Source organism: Ovis canadensis, chromosome 2 (assembly GCF_042477335.2).
Source record: "Ovis canadensis isolate MfBH-ARS-UI-01 breed Bighorn chromosome 2, ARS-UI_OviCan_v2, whole genome shotgun sequence".
NCBI lineage: Eukaryota > Metazoa > Chordata > Mammalia > Artiodactyla > Bovidae > Ovis > Ovis canadensis.
In genome coordinates this window covers 29,928,687-29,946,930 of record NC_091246.1, presented here as the reverse complement: position 1 = coordinate 29,946,930, position 18,244 = coordinate 29,928,687, and the positions used below count along the sequence as shown (strand labels likewise).

Below are 18,244 nucleotides of genomic sequence, written 5' to 3'. Positions count from 1 at the left end.
ACACAGACAAACGGAAAAGCATGGAGAGTCCAGAAACAACAGCATCATGACATAAGTGGCACAACATTAAGGATAAACTTCTCAGCTGATTCTGTGACAACTGAGTACCTAATTGGAAAAAAATAAATGAAATTGGACCATTACCTCACACCATTCACAAAAATCAACTCCCAAACAGATTAAAAACCTAATTCTGAAAAACAATATACTTTTTGTCTGGAAAAATATCTTTATAATCTCAGGATGGGGAAGAATTTCCTAAGTAAGAAATATAGTGATTAATTATTAAGGAAAAGACTGATAAAATATAACTGTTTTAAAATTAAGATTCTTTTTCATGATAAGGAATACATGATAAAGAAATACAAGATAAATACATAATAAAGAAAATGAAAAGACAGGTCACAGAAGGGGAAAATATATTTGTAATGCTACAATAACTAACAAGAGGACTATCATTAATATATTTTTTAAACTCCTACACAGATCAGTAAGAAAAAGACATAAACCCAACAGAAAAATGGGCACAAGTCTTAACAAGTACTTCAGAGAAGAGGATATCCAAATGGGCACTAAAAAATGAAAAGGCACTCAATCTCATTAATAACCAGGGAAATGCAAATAAAAGCCAAGAAGATGTCATTACACACCCAGCATTGGCAAGAATGAGGAGCAATAGGGACTTTCATACACTTTTATCAGGAGTGTGAATTGGTATAACCACTTGGGAGAACAGTTTGCCATTATCTTTTCAAGGCGACAATACGCTCACTCTAGGAGTCAGCAGTTTCACTTCGTGATAAGCCTCCCAAAGAAACGACATGCACATGTGCTGTTTTGGACTGAACTGTGTCTGCTCTAAACTCACATCTTGAAGCCCTAGACCCCAGGTGACTGCAGGTAAGATAGGGCCTGGAAGGAGGTAATTGAGGTTAAGTGAGGGTTCTAAAGAATAGCAAGAAGAGATAAGAAAGCCTTCTTCAGCAATCAATGCAAAGAAATAGAGGAAAAGAACAGAATGGGAAAGACTAGAGATGTCTTCAAGAAAATTAGAGACACCAAGGGAACATTTCATGCAAAGATGGAATCGATAAAGGACAGAAATGGTATGAACCTAAAAGAAGCAAAAGATATTAAGAAGAGGTGGCAACAATACACAGAAGAACTATACAAAAAAGATCTTCATGACCCAGATAATGACGATGGTGTGATCACTCATCTAGAGCCAGACATCCTGGAATGTGAAGTCAAGTGGGCCTTAGAAAGCATCACTATGAACAAAGCTAGTGGAGGTGATGGAATTCCAGTTGAGCTACTTCAAATTCTGAAAGATGAAGCTGTGAAAGTGCTGCACTCAATATACCAGCAAATTTGGAAAACTCAGCAGTGGCCACAGGACTGGAAAAGGTCAGTTTTCATTCCAATCCCAAAGAAAAGCAATGCCAAAGAATGCTCAAACTATCGTATAATTGCACTCATCTCACATGCTAGTAAAGTAATGCTCAAAATTCTCCAAGCCAGGCTTCAGCAATATGAGAACTGTGAACTTCCTAATGTTCAAGCTGGTTTTAGAAAAGGCAGAGGAACCAGAGATCAAATTGCCAACATCTGCTGGATCATGGAAAAAGCAAGAGAGTTCCAGAAAAAACATCTATTTCTGCTTTATTGACTATGCCAAAGCCTTTGACTGTGTGGGTCACAATAAACTGTGGAAAATTCTGAAAGAGATGGGAATACCAGACCACCTAACCTGCCTCTTGAGAAATCTGTATACAGGTCAGGAAGTAACAGCTAGAACTGGACACAGAACAACACACTGGTTCCAAATAGGAAAAGGAATACATCAAGGCTGTATATTGTCACCCTGCTTATTTAACTTCTATGCAGAGTACATCATGAGAAACGCTGGGCTGGAAGAAACACATGCTGGAATCAACATTGCCGGGAGAAATGTCAATAACCTCAGATATGCAGATGACACCACCCTTATGGCAGAAAGTGAAGAGGAACTAAAAAGCCTCTTGATGAAAGTGAAAGTGGAGAGTGAAAAAGTTGGCTTAAAGCTCAACATTCAGAAAATGAAGATCATGGCATCTGGTCCCATCACTTCATGGGAAATAGATGGGGAAACAGTGGAAACAGTGTCAGACTTTATTTCTGGGGGCTCCAAAATCACTGCAGATGGTGACTGCAGCCATGAAACTCAAAGACGCTTACTCCTTGGAAGAAGAGTTATGACCAACCTAGATAGCATATTCAAAAGCAGAGACATTACTTTGCCGACTAAGGTCTGTCTAGTCAAGGCTATGGTTTTCCCAGTGGTCATATATGGATGTGAGAGTTGGACTGTGAAGAAGGCTGAGTGCCGAAGAATGAATGCTTTTCAACTGTGGTGTTGGAGAAGACTCTTGAGAGTCCCTTGGACTGCAAGGAGATCCAACCAGTCCATCCTAAAGGAGATCAGTCCTGGGATTTCTTTGGAAGGAATGATGCTAAAGCTGAAGCTCCAGTACTTTGCCCACCTCACGCAAAGAGTTGACTCATTGGAAAAGACTCTGGGGGCAGGAGAAGAAGGGGATGACCGAGGATGAGATGGCTGGATGGCATCACTGACTTGATGGACGTGAGTCTGAGTGAACTCCGGGAGTTGGTGATGGACAGGGAGGCCTGGCGTGCTGTGACTCATGGAGTCGCAAAGAGTCGGACACAACTGATCGACTGAACTGAACTGAGCTAGTAAGTATGGGGTCCTAATCCAATAGGACCTGTGTCCTTATAAGAAGAGGGAGACACACCAGGAGTGCACAGGCACGGCATAAAGGCCACATGAGGTCACAGTGAGAAGGCAGCTGTCTATATGCCAAGAAGAGAACTCTCACCAGAAACCAATCCTATCAGCACCTTCATCTTGGACTTCCTGTCTCCAGAAGTGTGAGAAAATAAATTCCTTTTTTTTTAAGCCACCTAGTCTATGGTATTTTGTTATGGGAGCCTTATCTGACTAATACATCGGGCATCAAGATCCAACTCTCAGTACATTCAGAACAGTACTTTTTATTTTTCTAGTGCCCAAACCAGAAACAGCTCCAATTACCATAAACAGTAAAACAGAAAAGTTATATTTATACAAAGAAAATAAAAGAATACAGCTACACACAACAGTGTAGATGAATCTTACCATCATAATAAACTGAAAGCAAGATACAAAAATATATATAGTTTAATTCCCTTTATATAACCTCCAAAAACAGGCAAAACTAAATTCAAGTATACATACAAACTTAGAAAACTTACAAAGAACTCAAGAAAATCATTAGGACAAAAGTCAGAATAATACATAAGGATTCTGTGACCCCATCTCATGACCTAGGTAATGATTACAAGGGTAATTATTCATTCAACTACACATTCATGGATGATGTCTTTTTTTCCTATGTCTAGATATTTCACAATTGTTTAAAGCATTTAAAACTATATCATAAACTAAATGTAGGCAAGCCCAACAATATTCTGATTTTTCTTATGATGACTGGGTTAATACCTTTCCTACACTTCAGTGGTTTGTTTTTCTCTGTTTGTGGATGTCCCTGATTATTGATGAAATGGCACCCTCCAGTACTCTTGCCTGGAAAATCCCATGGACAGAGGAGCCTGGTAGGCTACAGTCCATGGGATCACAAAGAGTCGGACACGACTGAGTGATGACACCTTAAGCATGTTTAGTCAGCCTGATGAATAATCCAGAGCTAGATGCCAAAGTTTTTCCAGGCCTTAGAGACATGGAGGAACAAACCACGTGAACTCTTTACTTTCAAGGAACTGCAATCTGATTTAACCTCCCTAAATCCAGCATGCTTGGGGCTGGTGCATGGGGATGACCCAGAAAGATGTTATGGGGAGGGAGGTGGGAGGGGGGTTCATGTTTGGGAATGCATGTAAGAATTACAGATTTTAAAATTTAAAAAATAAAAAACTAAAAAAAAAAAAAATGTCACCATGATCAATTTAATACCACCGGTCGTAGGGGATTGTTCTAGGAATTAAATGTCTGGCCTCATGCCTGGCACCTAGCAACTATTCAATAAAATTAGTTTCATTCCACATATCCAGGAAGAAATGGCAGGTCTCCTGTTTGTAGTTCTACCATGGGGAAAAAAAAACCAAACTATGTATATCAAATTGTATTTACTCTTTATTCCACTCACAGGTTTTATCTACCCAAGCTAAAAATGAAAATTTAAAGCAGAGATCAGCAAACTGGGAGGGCCCAAGAGATAAATCTAATTCATCTTCTATTTATGCAAATAAAGTTTTATTAGAACACAACTTGGAGAAGGCGATGGCATCGCACTCCAGTACTCTTGCCTGGAAAATCCCATGGATGGAGGAGCCTGGTAGGCTCCAGTCCATGGGGTCACCAAGAGTCAGACACGACTGAGCGACTTCCCTTTCATTTTTCACTTTTATGTATTGGAGAAGGAAATGGCAACCCACTCCAGTGTTCTTGCCTGGAGAATCCCAGGGACGGAGGAGCCTGGTGGGCTGCCGTCTATGGGGTTGCACAGAGTCGGACACGACTGAAGCGACTTAGCAGCAGCAGAACACAACTACATCGATTCATTTATACACATATCATCTACAGCTGCTTTCAAAGAACAAAGCTGAATAGCTGCAAGAGAGACAGTCTGGCCCACAGAGTCTAATTATTTGCTATTTGGTCCTTTACCAAACAAGCTTGACAATTTCTGTTAGAGAGTTTTCCTGTTTCAGAAGACACATAGTATTTACTTAATATCCATTGCTAAGCACACATTTTTACTATCATTTTACATTAGTGGACCACTGAATGATATGAAATCTTTATTAAAAAGTTTCTAACCAGCAGGAAGCACAGGGTATATGGAAATGGACCTGTACTCTAAGATCAATTTGTAATTTTATAGCATTTTCACATCTTCCAACAGAGCTATGTGTACTTTCCATCACATACCTTTGTAGGAATTTTCTTATCAAAATCAGGAAACTGAATTATTTTATTTAGCTTGGACACGTATAGTATCATTATGGTAACTGCCATCTAAAGAAAACGGAAGAGAAAAACTTCAGCAAAATATCTAGAAAGACTATTTGAGGTACAAATACATCATCAGAAGAAAAGAGATTCACCAAAAACATATGTATCAGAAAAATCTATTTTCTAGGTTCCAAAAAAAATTATTATTCCTTAAAATATTAACTTTTTTTGTCACTGCATAGATTGCATTAAAACTATAGGCAAAAAGTATAACATTAAATAGACTCACACATATACACGTGATCTCAAGCGGCTCAAGGAACAAGAACAGAGGGAAAAAACAATGGTGTGCCCCAAACAGACCAGTGTGACCACAGTCAGTGAGGCTGCGTCTTGATCTTGAACCATACATACCTCCCAGGTACGGAGCATATGGTCACCCTCCCCCATAAAGTAAGTGTTGGGGTGAAAGGAGGCGGGGGAAGGGAGGCAAATTCCACACATAAACATATTTTGTAAAGTACACAATTTCTATAACACAGAAGACATTTTCTCTCCACCTAGCCAGTGTTACAAAAAATATCTCATTCAAATGCTATTCAGCTGGTTACACCAGGTATATCAGGAATACTCCAGAATATTATTATGAAATAAATAGTTTTAATACCATCTTTCTATGCAAATTTTAGAATTTATTCACTTTTCTCCATATTAGGATGCAAAAACATAAGGACTCCTTCAACATGATTGTTGTCCTAAACCTCGAGCCTGAGTGTACAGATACTTATGATAGATTTATATAAGTCCAGCCCACTCTGAATAATAATTGTAGTTTGTATTTATGACTTACCTTATAATTCTTAACAGAAATATACCAACAGTATGTAAACTATTCTGCAACTCAAATTTTTAAAATTTGGTCTACTGGCTTCTTCCCTTACAAACTGCACATCAGAAAGGTTTTTTCCTTAATTAAGTACAAGACAGTGAATTTATTTGCCTTGGGCATTACATAGGGTGTATTACCACATACTATTGATCTTTTAAAGTACTTCTTCAAACATACTTTCACACTGAACCATAAAGATATATTTTTTATTATCTTAAGGAAACACTGTTTCCTTGTTATTTTTTCACCCTAAAATGATGTGCAAAGAGTATCTTATCAGCAAAACATTTAACTAGAATAATGTTTATCTGTATATTTTTTATTACCTTAAGGAAGCACTGTTTCCTTATTTTTACACCCTAAAATGATGTGCAAAGAGTATCTTATTAGCAAAACATTTAACTAGAATAATGTTTATCTGTATAAATTCCAGATTCACTATTTAAAATTTAGTTAACAGATAATAATTTTAATAATTTTTTCCTTCCTGTAAACTAAAGAAAAACGACAACAAAAACACCTTCAGTACCTGTTAACATTTGTCTACTAGAAATTACTAGCATATGACCAAAAAAAAAATGTAAGCAAGTCACAAAATAATATTAATAGAAAATTTCAGAAACAGCCAAATGTGGGTAAGTTTGAAAGTTTATCCAAGCTTATCCTTACATTTGAGAACAAACATCACGAAGTTCAGGAAGGAAACTGCAAACCTGTTTAGTTTGGCCCATAGAGAGTTTTATGGAAAAATATGAATCTGTTGCCACCATTTACAAATTGGGAGGTTTGCTGTGAAAATAAAATTTCCCTGATTCCTAGTGAGCCTCACCTCATGCCCCCAATCCTTTTCTTAAACAAGCACAGTGACTTCAACTGTGCACACTCATCTGTAACCCAGCAGACCCTGGAGGCTTTCAGTCTGCTGCCCCCTTACTTTACAGTAATTAAATTCTATTAAGGAAGTTAGAATTAGTCATTTTTCCTACAAATACAACTATTCCTAAATTGTAAAATGAAATGAAATGTATCAATACTTCATGTTGTCTCACCCAAAGCACCACAGTCCTCTGCCAACTGAACAAATTCGTAAACCACAGTCTTAAACAAAAGCACTTACAATTTTATCATATGTACTAACAAATAATTAAGAGGTTAATTTATCATTTTTCACTTACCTGTCCAACTCCAAGAACAATTGGTGATGGGAAACTACAAAAAATATAGAATGACAATTTTAGCAACTGATGAAAAGATTTGAAAACAATATACAACACAGAATGATGGGAGGTATTAAAAGTTTATGTTATTAAAAGCTTATCAAACTTACTAAAAGGTTATTAAAAGGTCTTAGACTATTTTTTCTGTCTTAGAGAAAACATCTAATTTGTTCATTGTTCATTTCTTTTCCATTTTTTAAACTGATCATTGCTAAACTGGGCAAACTTCTATTTCCTCTGAGGCAGACTGTCATATTAATAACACAGTTGTATATGTAGAAAGTCAAAGTAATCTGGGGATAAATGACTAGAATTAATAAATAACTTTAGCAAAGTTACTGGATAGAAGATGAACATGTGAAAAAAAAATCACTTCTAGGTCTATATACCATAAAGACACAAAGAACATAATAATTTTAAAGGTGTTCACTTGCAATAGCACCCAAAAACATCAAATAATACTAACTGGGTATTTCATGGTAATAAAAAAATATTTTTACTTTTTTAAGCATGAAATGATATTGTGGTGGTTTTTAAAAAAAAAACAAAATAGTACTTCTTATCCTTTAGAAATTCATAATAATCTGGGGGGAGATATTGGAGTTGAGAAGAGGAGCAATATAAATGTAACAAGCTTGTTGAAACTGGTTGATGGCTACATGGAGATTCATTATACTGGTTTCCTTTCTTCAAAATAATATACCCAGGTACAAATCTAATAAAATATTTCCAAGAACTACCTCTACATAGAAACCCATAAATCTATGTTTAAAAAATGAAAGAAGCCCTAAATAAAGTTCATGGATTAGAATCAATATTGTAGTGAACAATTATCCACAAACTCAAACCTCTCTTTATAAACAAGAACAGGTATTTTGTATTGACCCTGAAACTGAACTTCAAGGCAAAAGCAAACATGATCTTAGATAATCATGAAGAAAAAACGTTGGAGGACTGATTCTGCTGGATGCCAGTATTCTCTTTCTTTCTTTGTTTTTTTGGCTGCAGCATGCTGGAATACTAGTTCCCAGACCAGGGACTGAACCCATACTCTGCAGTGGAATCGCAGAGCCCTAACGACTGGACCACCAGGGAATTTTCCAGGATTGATTTTAAAGTCACAACAAATGAGAGAGTGTGGTATTTGCACAATGATATTCTAACCAGACAATGCATGAAAACAGAGACGAGGACAGATACACACCCACATGGAAACCTGACTCATGACAACGATGACCACACAGAGAAGAAGGAAAAAGACAGTCGGTCTTTTAACAAATGGCACCAGGCAACTGGATACAGAAGGTTACTCCCTACCTAATACCATACTTTACAAGGCAGCACATCCCCTTGCCAGGCTCACTCACTGTCCAGCCCTTCACTGGCTCCCAGTCATTCTGTCCAGCTACTAAAAAGAGGGAATATCACTCAAAAAACCACCAACAACAACAACACCACCTCATCCCCTAAACTGCATGTCACAGGGAAATATATCTATTTCAGATAGGGTGAGAAGAGAATAAGGAACTAACCTACCTTGTCAAAGAAAACAGAATGACTGGACAGTGCCACCATGAAAATAAAATGAACGCTAATGGATGCCGCATGTGCCACCCAGACATCTGCTTCTGGACTGAAGCCTTCATTCCCCAGTTTCCCAAGAGCATCCTCAGCGAGAGAAAGCTGCCTTGCCAACAGCCCCCAACTCCCTGAGACCAGCCTGTGTTCCAAGCCTGTACGTCTGTACAGAGGTATAAAGGCCAAGGGCACTTGACCCAATTCAAGACAACTTTGTTGAGCCTCTCCAGCTCCAGCGATCCTGGGATAAGGCTCTGCTGCGATGAAGCATAGCCCAGCTTCTCTCTCTTCTTAATCCTGCTTCCCTCACTCTCCCACAGGAGTGGGTCCCAAGAGCAGTGCCCAGAATACTTTCCTCGAATCTGAGAGTCTCCTTGCCCAGGAATGCAACCTGCTGCTGCTGCTGCTGCTGCTAAGTCGCTTCAGTCGTGTCTGACTCTGTGCGACCTCATAGATGGCAGCCCACCAGGCTCCCTCGTCCCTGGGATTCTTTAGGCAAGAACGCTGGAGTGGGCTGCCATTTCCTTATCCAGTGCATGAAAGTGAAAAGTGAAAGTGAAGTCGCTCAGAGTCAGTGTCCGACTCTTAGCGACCCCACGGACTGTAGCCTTCCAGGCTCTTCCGTCCATGGGATTTCCCAAGCAAGAGTACTGGAGTGGGGTGCCATTGCTTTCTCCGATACAACTTGCAACATCAAGCAAAATAATAAGACTAGAACAGAAACAAACAGTAAAACAACAACAAAAGGCTTATGGAAGGAACACAAAGAGCTCAGCCTGGAAGAGAATGTAACACAAGGAGAGAAGGCAGCTTTTTAACTGTTTCCAGCTACAGAACACCTTAATAAGAAGATATCAACAAAACCAACAGCTCAAAATTGAGATGACAAAGCAAACAATTGAGATGAAAAGGGAAGCACAGATCTAAGGAAACCAACTGAGGAAGAAAACATAACTGCCGTATGAGTAATTCAGAAACAACACGGAAGGAAACGACTGCTGCTGAAAAATGAATTACCAAGACGAAGTAATCACAGTGACTGAACAGGAAAAAGATACATTCCCAAAGATAAACAGATTTCGAAGATAGATACCACCAGAAAGGGCTAATTTCTGTGCTGTTTTCTCTCAATAAAGAGAGAAAATAATTCAAAGAGAAAAAAGGCAAATGTGTTTCCTTTGCATGAGGAAAAGAAGCAAACTCTCCAGATCTAAAAGCACATTTGTTGCAGAAAAAGTTGTTAAGAATATTCAACACGATCAACACAGCAGCCATGAACTCTCCATAAAAACGCTACCCTGCAATGGAATCCACCACTTACGAGTCAAACCAAAATACTGAACTCTGGAGTGGAGACACTGCGAAAGGCTACTGACTACGGTATTCATTTAACACAGACCAGATTCAAACAACTGCGGGATTATACTTATACAACAGGATGCTACACCATAGAAGAGGACATGGAGGGGAGGGGAGATAGGAAGAAGTACACAGGTGTCATGCTTCATAGCAGAGAAGCCATACATACGGTCAGAAACTGAAGAAACATACTTGAAAGTCAACAATTCTTTTCATTGAACTCTAATTTCTCTTCCCTCCATTCAATTCAATTAAAACTAAATTTCATACATACAGGCAACTTGCAGCCCTCACCTTAAAGCCTTCAAGCACGGCCAGAATGACTAATGGTGTTACAACCCCTCATATGATGCAAGCTGAAATTTACAGGGTCCACTATTAGTATAAAGCCAAAAAATGTTTAATCTGAATGTAATCAAGCCTTTAGATCTAACTTTCAGTTAAAAAAATAGTAAGTTACGTGAAACTTCAAAAAATAAATCAAACAATCCATAATAGGGGACACTTTACAACACATCTGGGTCAGGCATTTCAAAGCCAATATCAAGGGGAAGTGGAGAAGGAAATGGCAACCCACTCCAGTACTCTTGCCTGGGAAATCCATGGACAGAGGAGCCTGGCGGGCTGCAGTCCCTGGGGTCACAAAGAGTTGAACACAACTTAGCGACTAAACAACAACAATAATCAGGGGGAAGAGGTGGATGGGGAACTTTTCTAGATTAAAATAAACTAAAAAGATGTATCTGTATACATTGCATGAAGTTCAACTGGATCTTGATTCAAATGTTTAAAACAATCATAAAAACATCTTGGAGACAACTAGGATGACTATAGATTTGGTATTAGATTACTTTAGGAGATTACTGTTAAGTTTGCTAAGAGCAAAAATTGTACTAATGTCAAAGAATATCCATATTTCAGGAGACATATGTTGAAATAGGGCATCCCAGGTAGCTCAGTGGTAAAGAATCCACCTGCCAATGCAGGAGACACAGGAGATGTGGTTTCCATCTCTGGGTCAGGAAGATCCTCTGGAAAAGGAAATGGCAACTCACTCCAGTATTCTTGCCTGTGAGATCCCATGGACAGAGGAGCCTGTCAGGCTACAGTCCATGGGGTCGCAAAGAGTCAGACAGGACTGAACAGGCATACACATGTATGTTGAAATATCTGAGAGTGCAGTGTCATGATGTAGGAATGATGTATTCAATGGTTCATGCAACCCCACGGACTGCAGCACACCAGGCTTCTCTTCCTCCAAAATCTCTCACAGTTTGTTCAAATTCATGTCCACTGAGTCAGTGATGCTATCTAACCATCTCATCCTCTGCCGCCCTCTTCTCCTTTTGCCTTCTAGCCTTCCCAGCATCAGGGTCTTTTCCAATGAGTCATCTCTTCGCATCATGTGGCCAAAGTATTGGAGCTTCAGCTTCAGCAAGTCTGTCCAGGGAATATTCAGGGTTGATTTTCTTTAGGATGGACTGTTTTGATGTCCTTGCAGTCCAAGGGACTCTCAAGAGTTTCCTCCAGTACTACAACTCAATAGCATCAATTCTTCAGCACTCAAATATAGCAAAGCGTTAATTACTTAATTTCAGTGGAGTATGTACAAATGTTCAGTGTACTTTGCTTTCCACTTTCCTGTGTGCTTGAAACTTTTCATAATAAAAGTGGTAGAGGGACTTAAGTGTTAATTGCTCAGTCATGTCGAATTCTTTGCAACCCCATGGACTATAGTCCGACAGACTCCTCTCTCCATGGGATTCTCCAGGCAAGAATACTGGAGTGGGTAGCTATTCCATTCTCCAGGGGATCTTCCTGACCCAGGGATCGATCCTAAATCTCCTGCACTGCAGGCAGATTCTCTACCATTTGAACCACCAGGAAAGCTCAGGGGGACTTTGGTGATCCTCAAACAATCGAATAATTAAATGAAAGCCCCCCACTCATTTCCCACTCCTTTTTGAATTAAATAATTTATAAAGAAATGAGCAAATAAGTAGCTATATCTATAAATATACTTTATACAAAAAGTAATTCAACCTATCTTTCTCCAATCCATCATCTAAAAGATGTCTGAAGTTATTACCTAATGTCAACTATAGTAATTTTTAAAATTTTACCCTGATATTTTTCTCTTGTTTGAATACTTTATAATGATCACACAGAATGACTTTTCTTTTAAAAAATTCAAAATATTGATTCTAGATAGCGGGAATATGAACAATTATTATTATCATCTTCTTTGTACATTTGTATATTTAAATAACACCCAGTTTTTAAACTGAATTATTTTTGGAGTGAATGCAAGGAAGTGAAGATAGTATGTATACACAACCTTTTAAAGTCTGACTCTGAAAGGATCAGAGAAACGAGGACCCACGTGGATCAAGGGAGGGTTATTTTTGCTTGAGAAACCTAAACATGTTTTAAGCTGACAGAGAGAGGCGGCTGATGAAGAATAGAGGATAATGAAAGGAGCAAGGAGGAGGGGACATCCAGAAATGGGGAGCTGGGCCCTCCACAGGAATAAAGCACTCCCTCCATCACAGCAGAAAGGGGACCTCATCTGACAGTTTCTATTTTCCTCAATGAAGCATCAGAGGAGAGTGGAGGATGGGGGTGTGGAAGGTTTCAGGGTAAAAGAGAAAGCAGGAAGGAGACATTTCTGAAACAAGGAAAGCAAGGCTCCAGAAGAAACTAGCAGGTGGCAGAAGAGCTGGTTTTGAGGTTTGTGATCATCAACTTAAAGTCAACCCCGCCACACCCAAAGTGATTTTTTCTCGCTCAATGCTGAAGGAAAGTTGCAAAAGGTAGGCTGTGTGAGGTAAGTACCAGCCAAGGCAAGAGCTGGGAAGGAGTCTTAGGGGCTTTCAGGGAGGGGCCCGCCGGCTAGACCAGGAGAGAAGGGACGCCTGGAGGGTGGACGTGGCAGAAATACCTGGGCTGCAGCACTAAGTGTGGATATCCTGCACAGGGACTGGAGAGGCTGGCAGGGCCACCCTGAGCACACAGCCATGGAAGCGACACGGAACATGGGGCACGACAGGCTTTGATGGTTCAGCGCTAGTGTTCTTCTTTGCAGTGCCTCCTGAGCTTCTGTGGCTCATTTAGTGGAGTCCTGGTCTTTCTCTCCACCCTTCAGGACTTCGGGCTACATGCGCTGAACCATCAAAGCCCATCTTGTCCCCCAGATTCTTTTCCTTCTCACTCCAACAGGGTTTGATTCCAAGTCCTTCCAAGGCTCTCTCTCAATGACCTAAGACTAACATATAACTAAGACCGCTCATCAGTCTGGTACTCCAACCAGACACAATCTACTCAAATTGGAAGAGAAAAAAAATATTCCCTGAGCTACATTCCCATAATCCTGTGAACTAGGTAACTACAAAAAGTTCTTCCTTCTACTCGACAACACAACATTCTATCCTCAAACAGTTAATGTCTGGATCAGATTTCTATGGCTTATTGTTATAACCCAATAACCCCAACTCTCTCTGCCTCAAAACATGCTCCGAAAGCATCCTGAGATGAGAGACTAAACAATGTTTTTTGAACAGGGCTCTCCAACTGTGTATCACATTACGGAAATGTGAAACATATAAGGTTATAAGGGGCTTTGCCTTGCTGAGACAAAAACAATTTCCTCCTTCAGTCATGGAACTCAAAATTTTAAAGATGGAAAGGTTAGAGCAGGAGATGCCTCATATAATTCTTTTCGGTCAAGCACTGTCCTTCATCTTCCAAGCACTTAACCAGTGTTTACTGGTCCCTGCTTCCAACAAGAAGATGCATGTTTTTGGACTCATTGACTGTCCTAGTTAGCGAGCAGACTGCTCAGTCAAGAGCAGAAAGGAGAGATTTACCATCAAACTTCAACTGATACATCTGTCAGCCATTCCCCAAAAGCCTATTAACAGCAGTCTCTTTTTATGATACGTATCTATTGCATATTATTGAATGAATGAAGGATCTGATCCTACCGATCTCAACACTCTCTCCCCGACCACTTGCTCATTCAGTTCTAGCCAGATCACCTTCTCTCTACTCCCTCAGTAGGCCAAGCTCATGCCCACTTCCAGCACATTTTCTTCTGTGTGGAATGCTCTCCACCAACCACTCCACCCCAGGAACTCTCTCAGCAAACCTGAAATCACCTTGCTTACTCGTGGAATGCTCTCCACCAACCACTCCACCCCAGGAACTCTCTCAGCAAACCTGAAATCACCTTGCTTACTCATGAGCCCACTTGCTTACTTCCCTCTACCACTGATAAGGTAGGGGACTCCACCACAGGGTGGAGCTGCTTCCCTGGTGCCAGGGACTGGCACCTAGTAGGTGCTCAGTAAATATCTGTTAGAGGTGGAACCAGCCAAGCTCACCTAGGTTTCAGCTTCTGCTAGTTTAAAATAAGGAGGCTGAAGACACTCTGAGGTTTCTTTGTTGTTGTTAAGTAGTGTTCACCCTTTTCATGACCCCATGGACTGTAACCTGTCAGGCTTCTCTGTCCATTGGATTTCCCAGGCAATAATACTGGAGTGGGTTGCCATTTCCTTCTCCAAGGGATCTTCCCCACCCAGGGATGGAACCTCTGTCTCCTGCCCAAGCAGGATGATTCTTTACTACTGAGCTACCAGGGAAGACCTTTGGACTCTTTATAAAATTCTGATTTTACATTCTTGTAGCACAGTATAGTCTACAAGGAGCCCTCACTTATGACCGCTCATGCCGAGCTCTGGGAGATAATTTACAGAGATGTAATTATCTGGTGGAGCTAGGTCTAAATTTACAACCCTTTCGATGCCTATATAACCAAAGCAGAATTAAACAGGATTTTCTCTTTACAAATACGTTCAAGGAAACATAAATTTGCTGGTTTACTACATACTCATTAAAAAAGAGAGAGAGAGAGAATACGAAATTTTGTTTTCTTCAATTTCCCATGAACATGCTGGTAATTTGAGAATGAATGATCAAACAATGCGAATAAACTCATCCATTCAGGACTCTTCTGATGGTTGAATATCTAAACTTGTAGAAATAGCTTACATTTGAAAGACACATTCGGATCGCTAATTTCAGCTCAGTGGTGCTCGTGAAAGCACAGGTGCGCTTCCTGTCTTGCAGCAGTAAGTTGCGGTAAGGTGCGCCCGCGCTGACTTGCTAGCTTGCGGTTTGGTTTCCAGAACAGTGCAAAGGTCCGGACTCTGAATACGTGGCCCGTGCTCAGTGCACTAGCCGCCCAAATTGGCTCCGGAGTTAGCAGCGAGGCTTCCCGCTCGCCGTTGCCACCCACCCGCTGACCCGAGTGCGCCGAAGTGCACGAGGGCCGGCAGCCCCGCGGATCTCCCCGGCTTCGGGACGTCCGGAGTCCGGCCAGCACCCGCCCTGCGCGGACTTCTCCTCCCAGCCAGGCGCCCCCGCGGACTTCTCCTCCCAGCCCCGAGGCTCCCGCCTCACCGGTAGGTGGTCAGCAGCGCCTTGTTGACCAGCACGAGGAGGAAGGAGCAGGTCCCGTAGAAGAGGGCCGACAGTAGCTTGGCCACCCGGGAAGGCAGCCGCGCGGAAGCGGGGTCCGCGCCCGCGCCCTCGGCCTGGCCGCCGGCCGTCATGTCCCGCGGCCGCCCGTCTGGGCCACCCGCGGGCCCGCGCCACCCCAGTTCAGTCCCCGCCCCCAGCCAGCGCAGGAGGAGGCGCGGCCGAAACAGGAAGGGCCGCCGAGGGAACCCCACATGCCCCGCGCCCGGCGCCCCGAAGCTGCCCGCACGTAGGAGCGGCTTCGGCTCAAGTTCGTCGTCAAAGGCACCACCCTCTGACTCTTGTCTGGGTTTGGGAGAGTTTTTAAAAACCCTGTCTTCCTCTAAACTGCCGCCTTAGGGAAAAACGTTAAGACTTAGGGTTTGTTTTGCCCTTAAAAAAAATATATATATATAGTATTTTCAGTCCTGGGTGTTCATTGGTAGGACTGATGTTGAAGCTGAAACTCCAATACTTTGGCCACCTGATGCGAAAAGCTGACTCATCTGAAAAGACCCTGATGCTGGGAAAGATTGAGGGCAGAAGGGGACTACAGAAGACGACAGAGGTTGGATGGCATCACAGACTCAATGGACATGGCTTTGGGGGGACTCCGGTGATGGACAGGGAGGCCCGGCGTGCTGCGGTTCATGGAGTTGCAGAGTCGTACCCGATTGAGCGACTGAACCGACCTGAACGTTTAATTTACATACGGTGAAATGCAGATGTTACAAGTCCACAGCCGCTGTTTTGACAAATGCATACAGCCGTATAATCACCCAAATCAAGGCACAGAACATTTCCACCACCCCAAAAAGTGCCCTTTGTGTCCCACTGAAGTCGATCCCCCTGGCACTGCATTCAGATTTATATTGCTGTAGGTTAGATTTGCCTTTTCAGAAAGCTCATATAAATGCACATGTACTGTTTCAAGGCTCTTGTCGCCCAGTTTATTGTTTTTGTGACCTACCCATGTTTGAGTCTTCATTGTTGAGTAAGTACAATTTGTTTATCCATTCCCTAGGAAAGTGGTGGCCATGTTTGGTTGTTTCCAGTTTAGGGCTATTAACCAAAAAAAGGCTTCCACCAACATTCCTGTACAAGTTTTTGTGTGACAGTATATTTTCATTTATCTTCGGAAAGTACCTAGTAGAGGGGCTAGGAGTATAGTGGGTGCAAAGTCTCCAGGCTTTTCTTGGGTTAAGGCAGGTTCTCCCCTTACCTATTTCTTTTCTATAGTTAAACATCGGTTTGTTGTTCATGTTAATTCAAGGAGGGCCTCCCAGAACTGCCTACTCTGACCAGTCTACCTGCTCTAACATTCTTTCAATTAAATGTCCCATATTTTCATTCTAAATAAGTAATTTTAAAAACTTGAAATCTCAACTTTTTAGAAAAGCTAGTTTTCAGGTTAAATAGAGATTGAAGCTATGCCATGCAATAGTTTTCTGTTGGAGGTAATCAACGACCAAGAACATTTTTAGTATTGATAAGAAAGGAGATCAGTCCTGGGTGTTCATTGGAAGGACTGATGTTGAAGCCGAAACTCCAATATTTTGGCCACCTGATGCGAAGAGCTGACTCATTTGAAAAGACCCTGATGTTGGGAAAGATTGAAGGCAGGAAGAGAAAGGGATGACAGAGGGTGAGATGGTTAGATGGCATCACCAACTCAAAGGACATGAGTTTGGGTAAACTCCGGGAGTTGGTGATGGACAGGGAGGCCTGGCATGCTGTGGTTCATGGGGTTGCAAAGAGTCGGACACGACTGAGTGAACTGAACTGAAGATGTGATGTGATGTGTTAGTTGCTCAGTGGTGTCCGACTCTTTGCAACCCCAGCACAAATAACTAGCACTAAAAAAGCCAGAAAGGAAGTCTACATTACCCAAAACAGAAAAGGAATACACATGACTTTTAAAATAGAAAATAAATTCATACTCAGGTTAAATCCAAAATCTGAAATTGGAAGTCATTTTAGTTAAGTTCATAAAAAAGATCAACTAAGTTTCCAGTGAGTCCCAGAGTCTCCAACTAAGTTTTGGCAATGAGACACTTTGGGGTTTGGTTTTTTTTTTGGCCACACCACAAGACGTGTGGGATCTTAGTTCCTAGACTAGGGGTCAACACCTGCCCCCGCTTTCATTGGAAGCCTGGAGTCTTAACCACTGAACCACAAGTCCAAGACAGTATTTTAAAGTCACTTTTCAAGACAGCCTTAATCATATTTGCATTTAATTTGCTTCTGTGTACATACTTCCTGGAACTTAAGTCAGTCAAAAATCTCATCCTTTCTGTGTTTAAACCACAACTTACACTGAAGAGTTGCTTGTGAAATTCTTTTGCACAAAGCCTGGACAGGCTGAAACCTTGCCATTGCAAGTAAACAACTGAAGATCTACCAAAAACAATTTAAAAATTAAAGCAATTTGCTTGACTCAGAAAAGTAAATGAGCCTTGAGTGGATTCTCCAGGGTTGACTTCAGATTCAACACATCCTGGATATAAGTGAAATAAAACTCCAGTTCCTGATTACCCTAATATAAAGCCTGGGATAGAGCTGGCAGTAGTTTGATGCTTTTTTTACATCACAGTATTATAAAATATTACAGTAATATAAAATATTACAGTATTTTTATACTGTAATAATGAAAACAGATGAGGAAGTTAA

The 18,244-nt window shown here is 41.1% G+C and overlaps 1 protein-coding gene across 5 annotated transcripts in view; it reads right to left on the bottom strand.

The window, feature by feature from the left end:
• The window catches only part of SLC35D2 (solute carrier family 35 member D2), a 58,506-nt gene extending 42,630 nt beyond the window's left edge, over positions 1 to 15,876 (bottom strand). For 2 of the 5 annotated variants that reach the window (XM_069575738.1, XM_069575737.1), the window contains exons 1-3: positions 15,518 to 15,876; positions 7,079 to 7,112; positions 4,991 to 5,077 (exon numbers count right to left, since the gene is read on the bottom strand). In XM_069575738.1, coding sequence (XP_069431839.1) covers positions 4,991 to 5,077; positions 7,079 to 7,112; positions 15,518 to 15,669 — 273 coding nt within the window. In that variant the 5' untranslated portion in view covers positions 15,670 to 15,876. The remainder of the gene's footprint in view (positions 1 to 4,990; positions 5,078 to 7,078; positions 7,113 to 15,517) is intronic. The other 3 variants (XM_069575740.1, XM_069575739.1, XM_069575736.1) reach the window with 2 other exon arrangements.
• Positions 15,877 to 18,244: the final 2,368 nt, after the last annotated feature.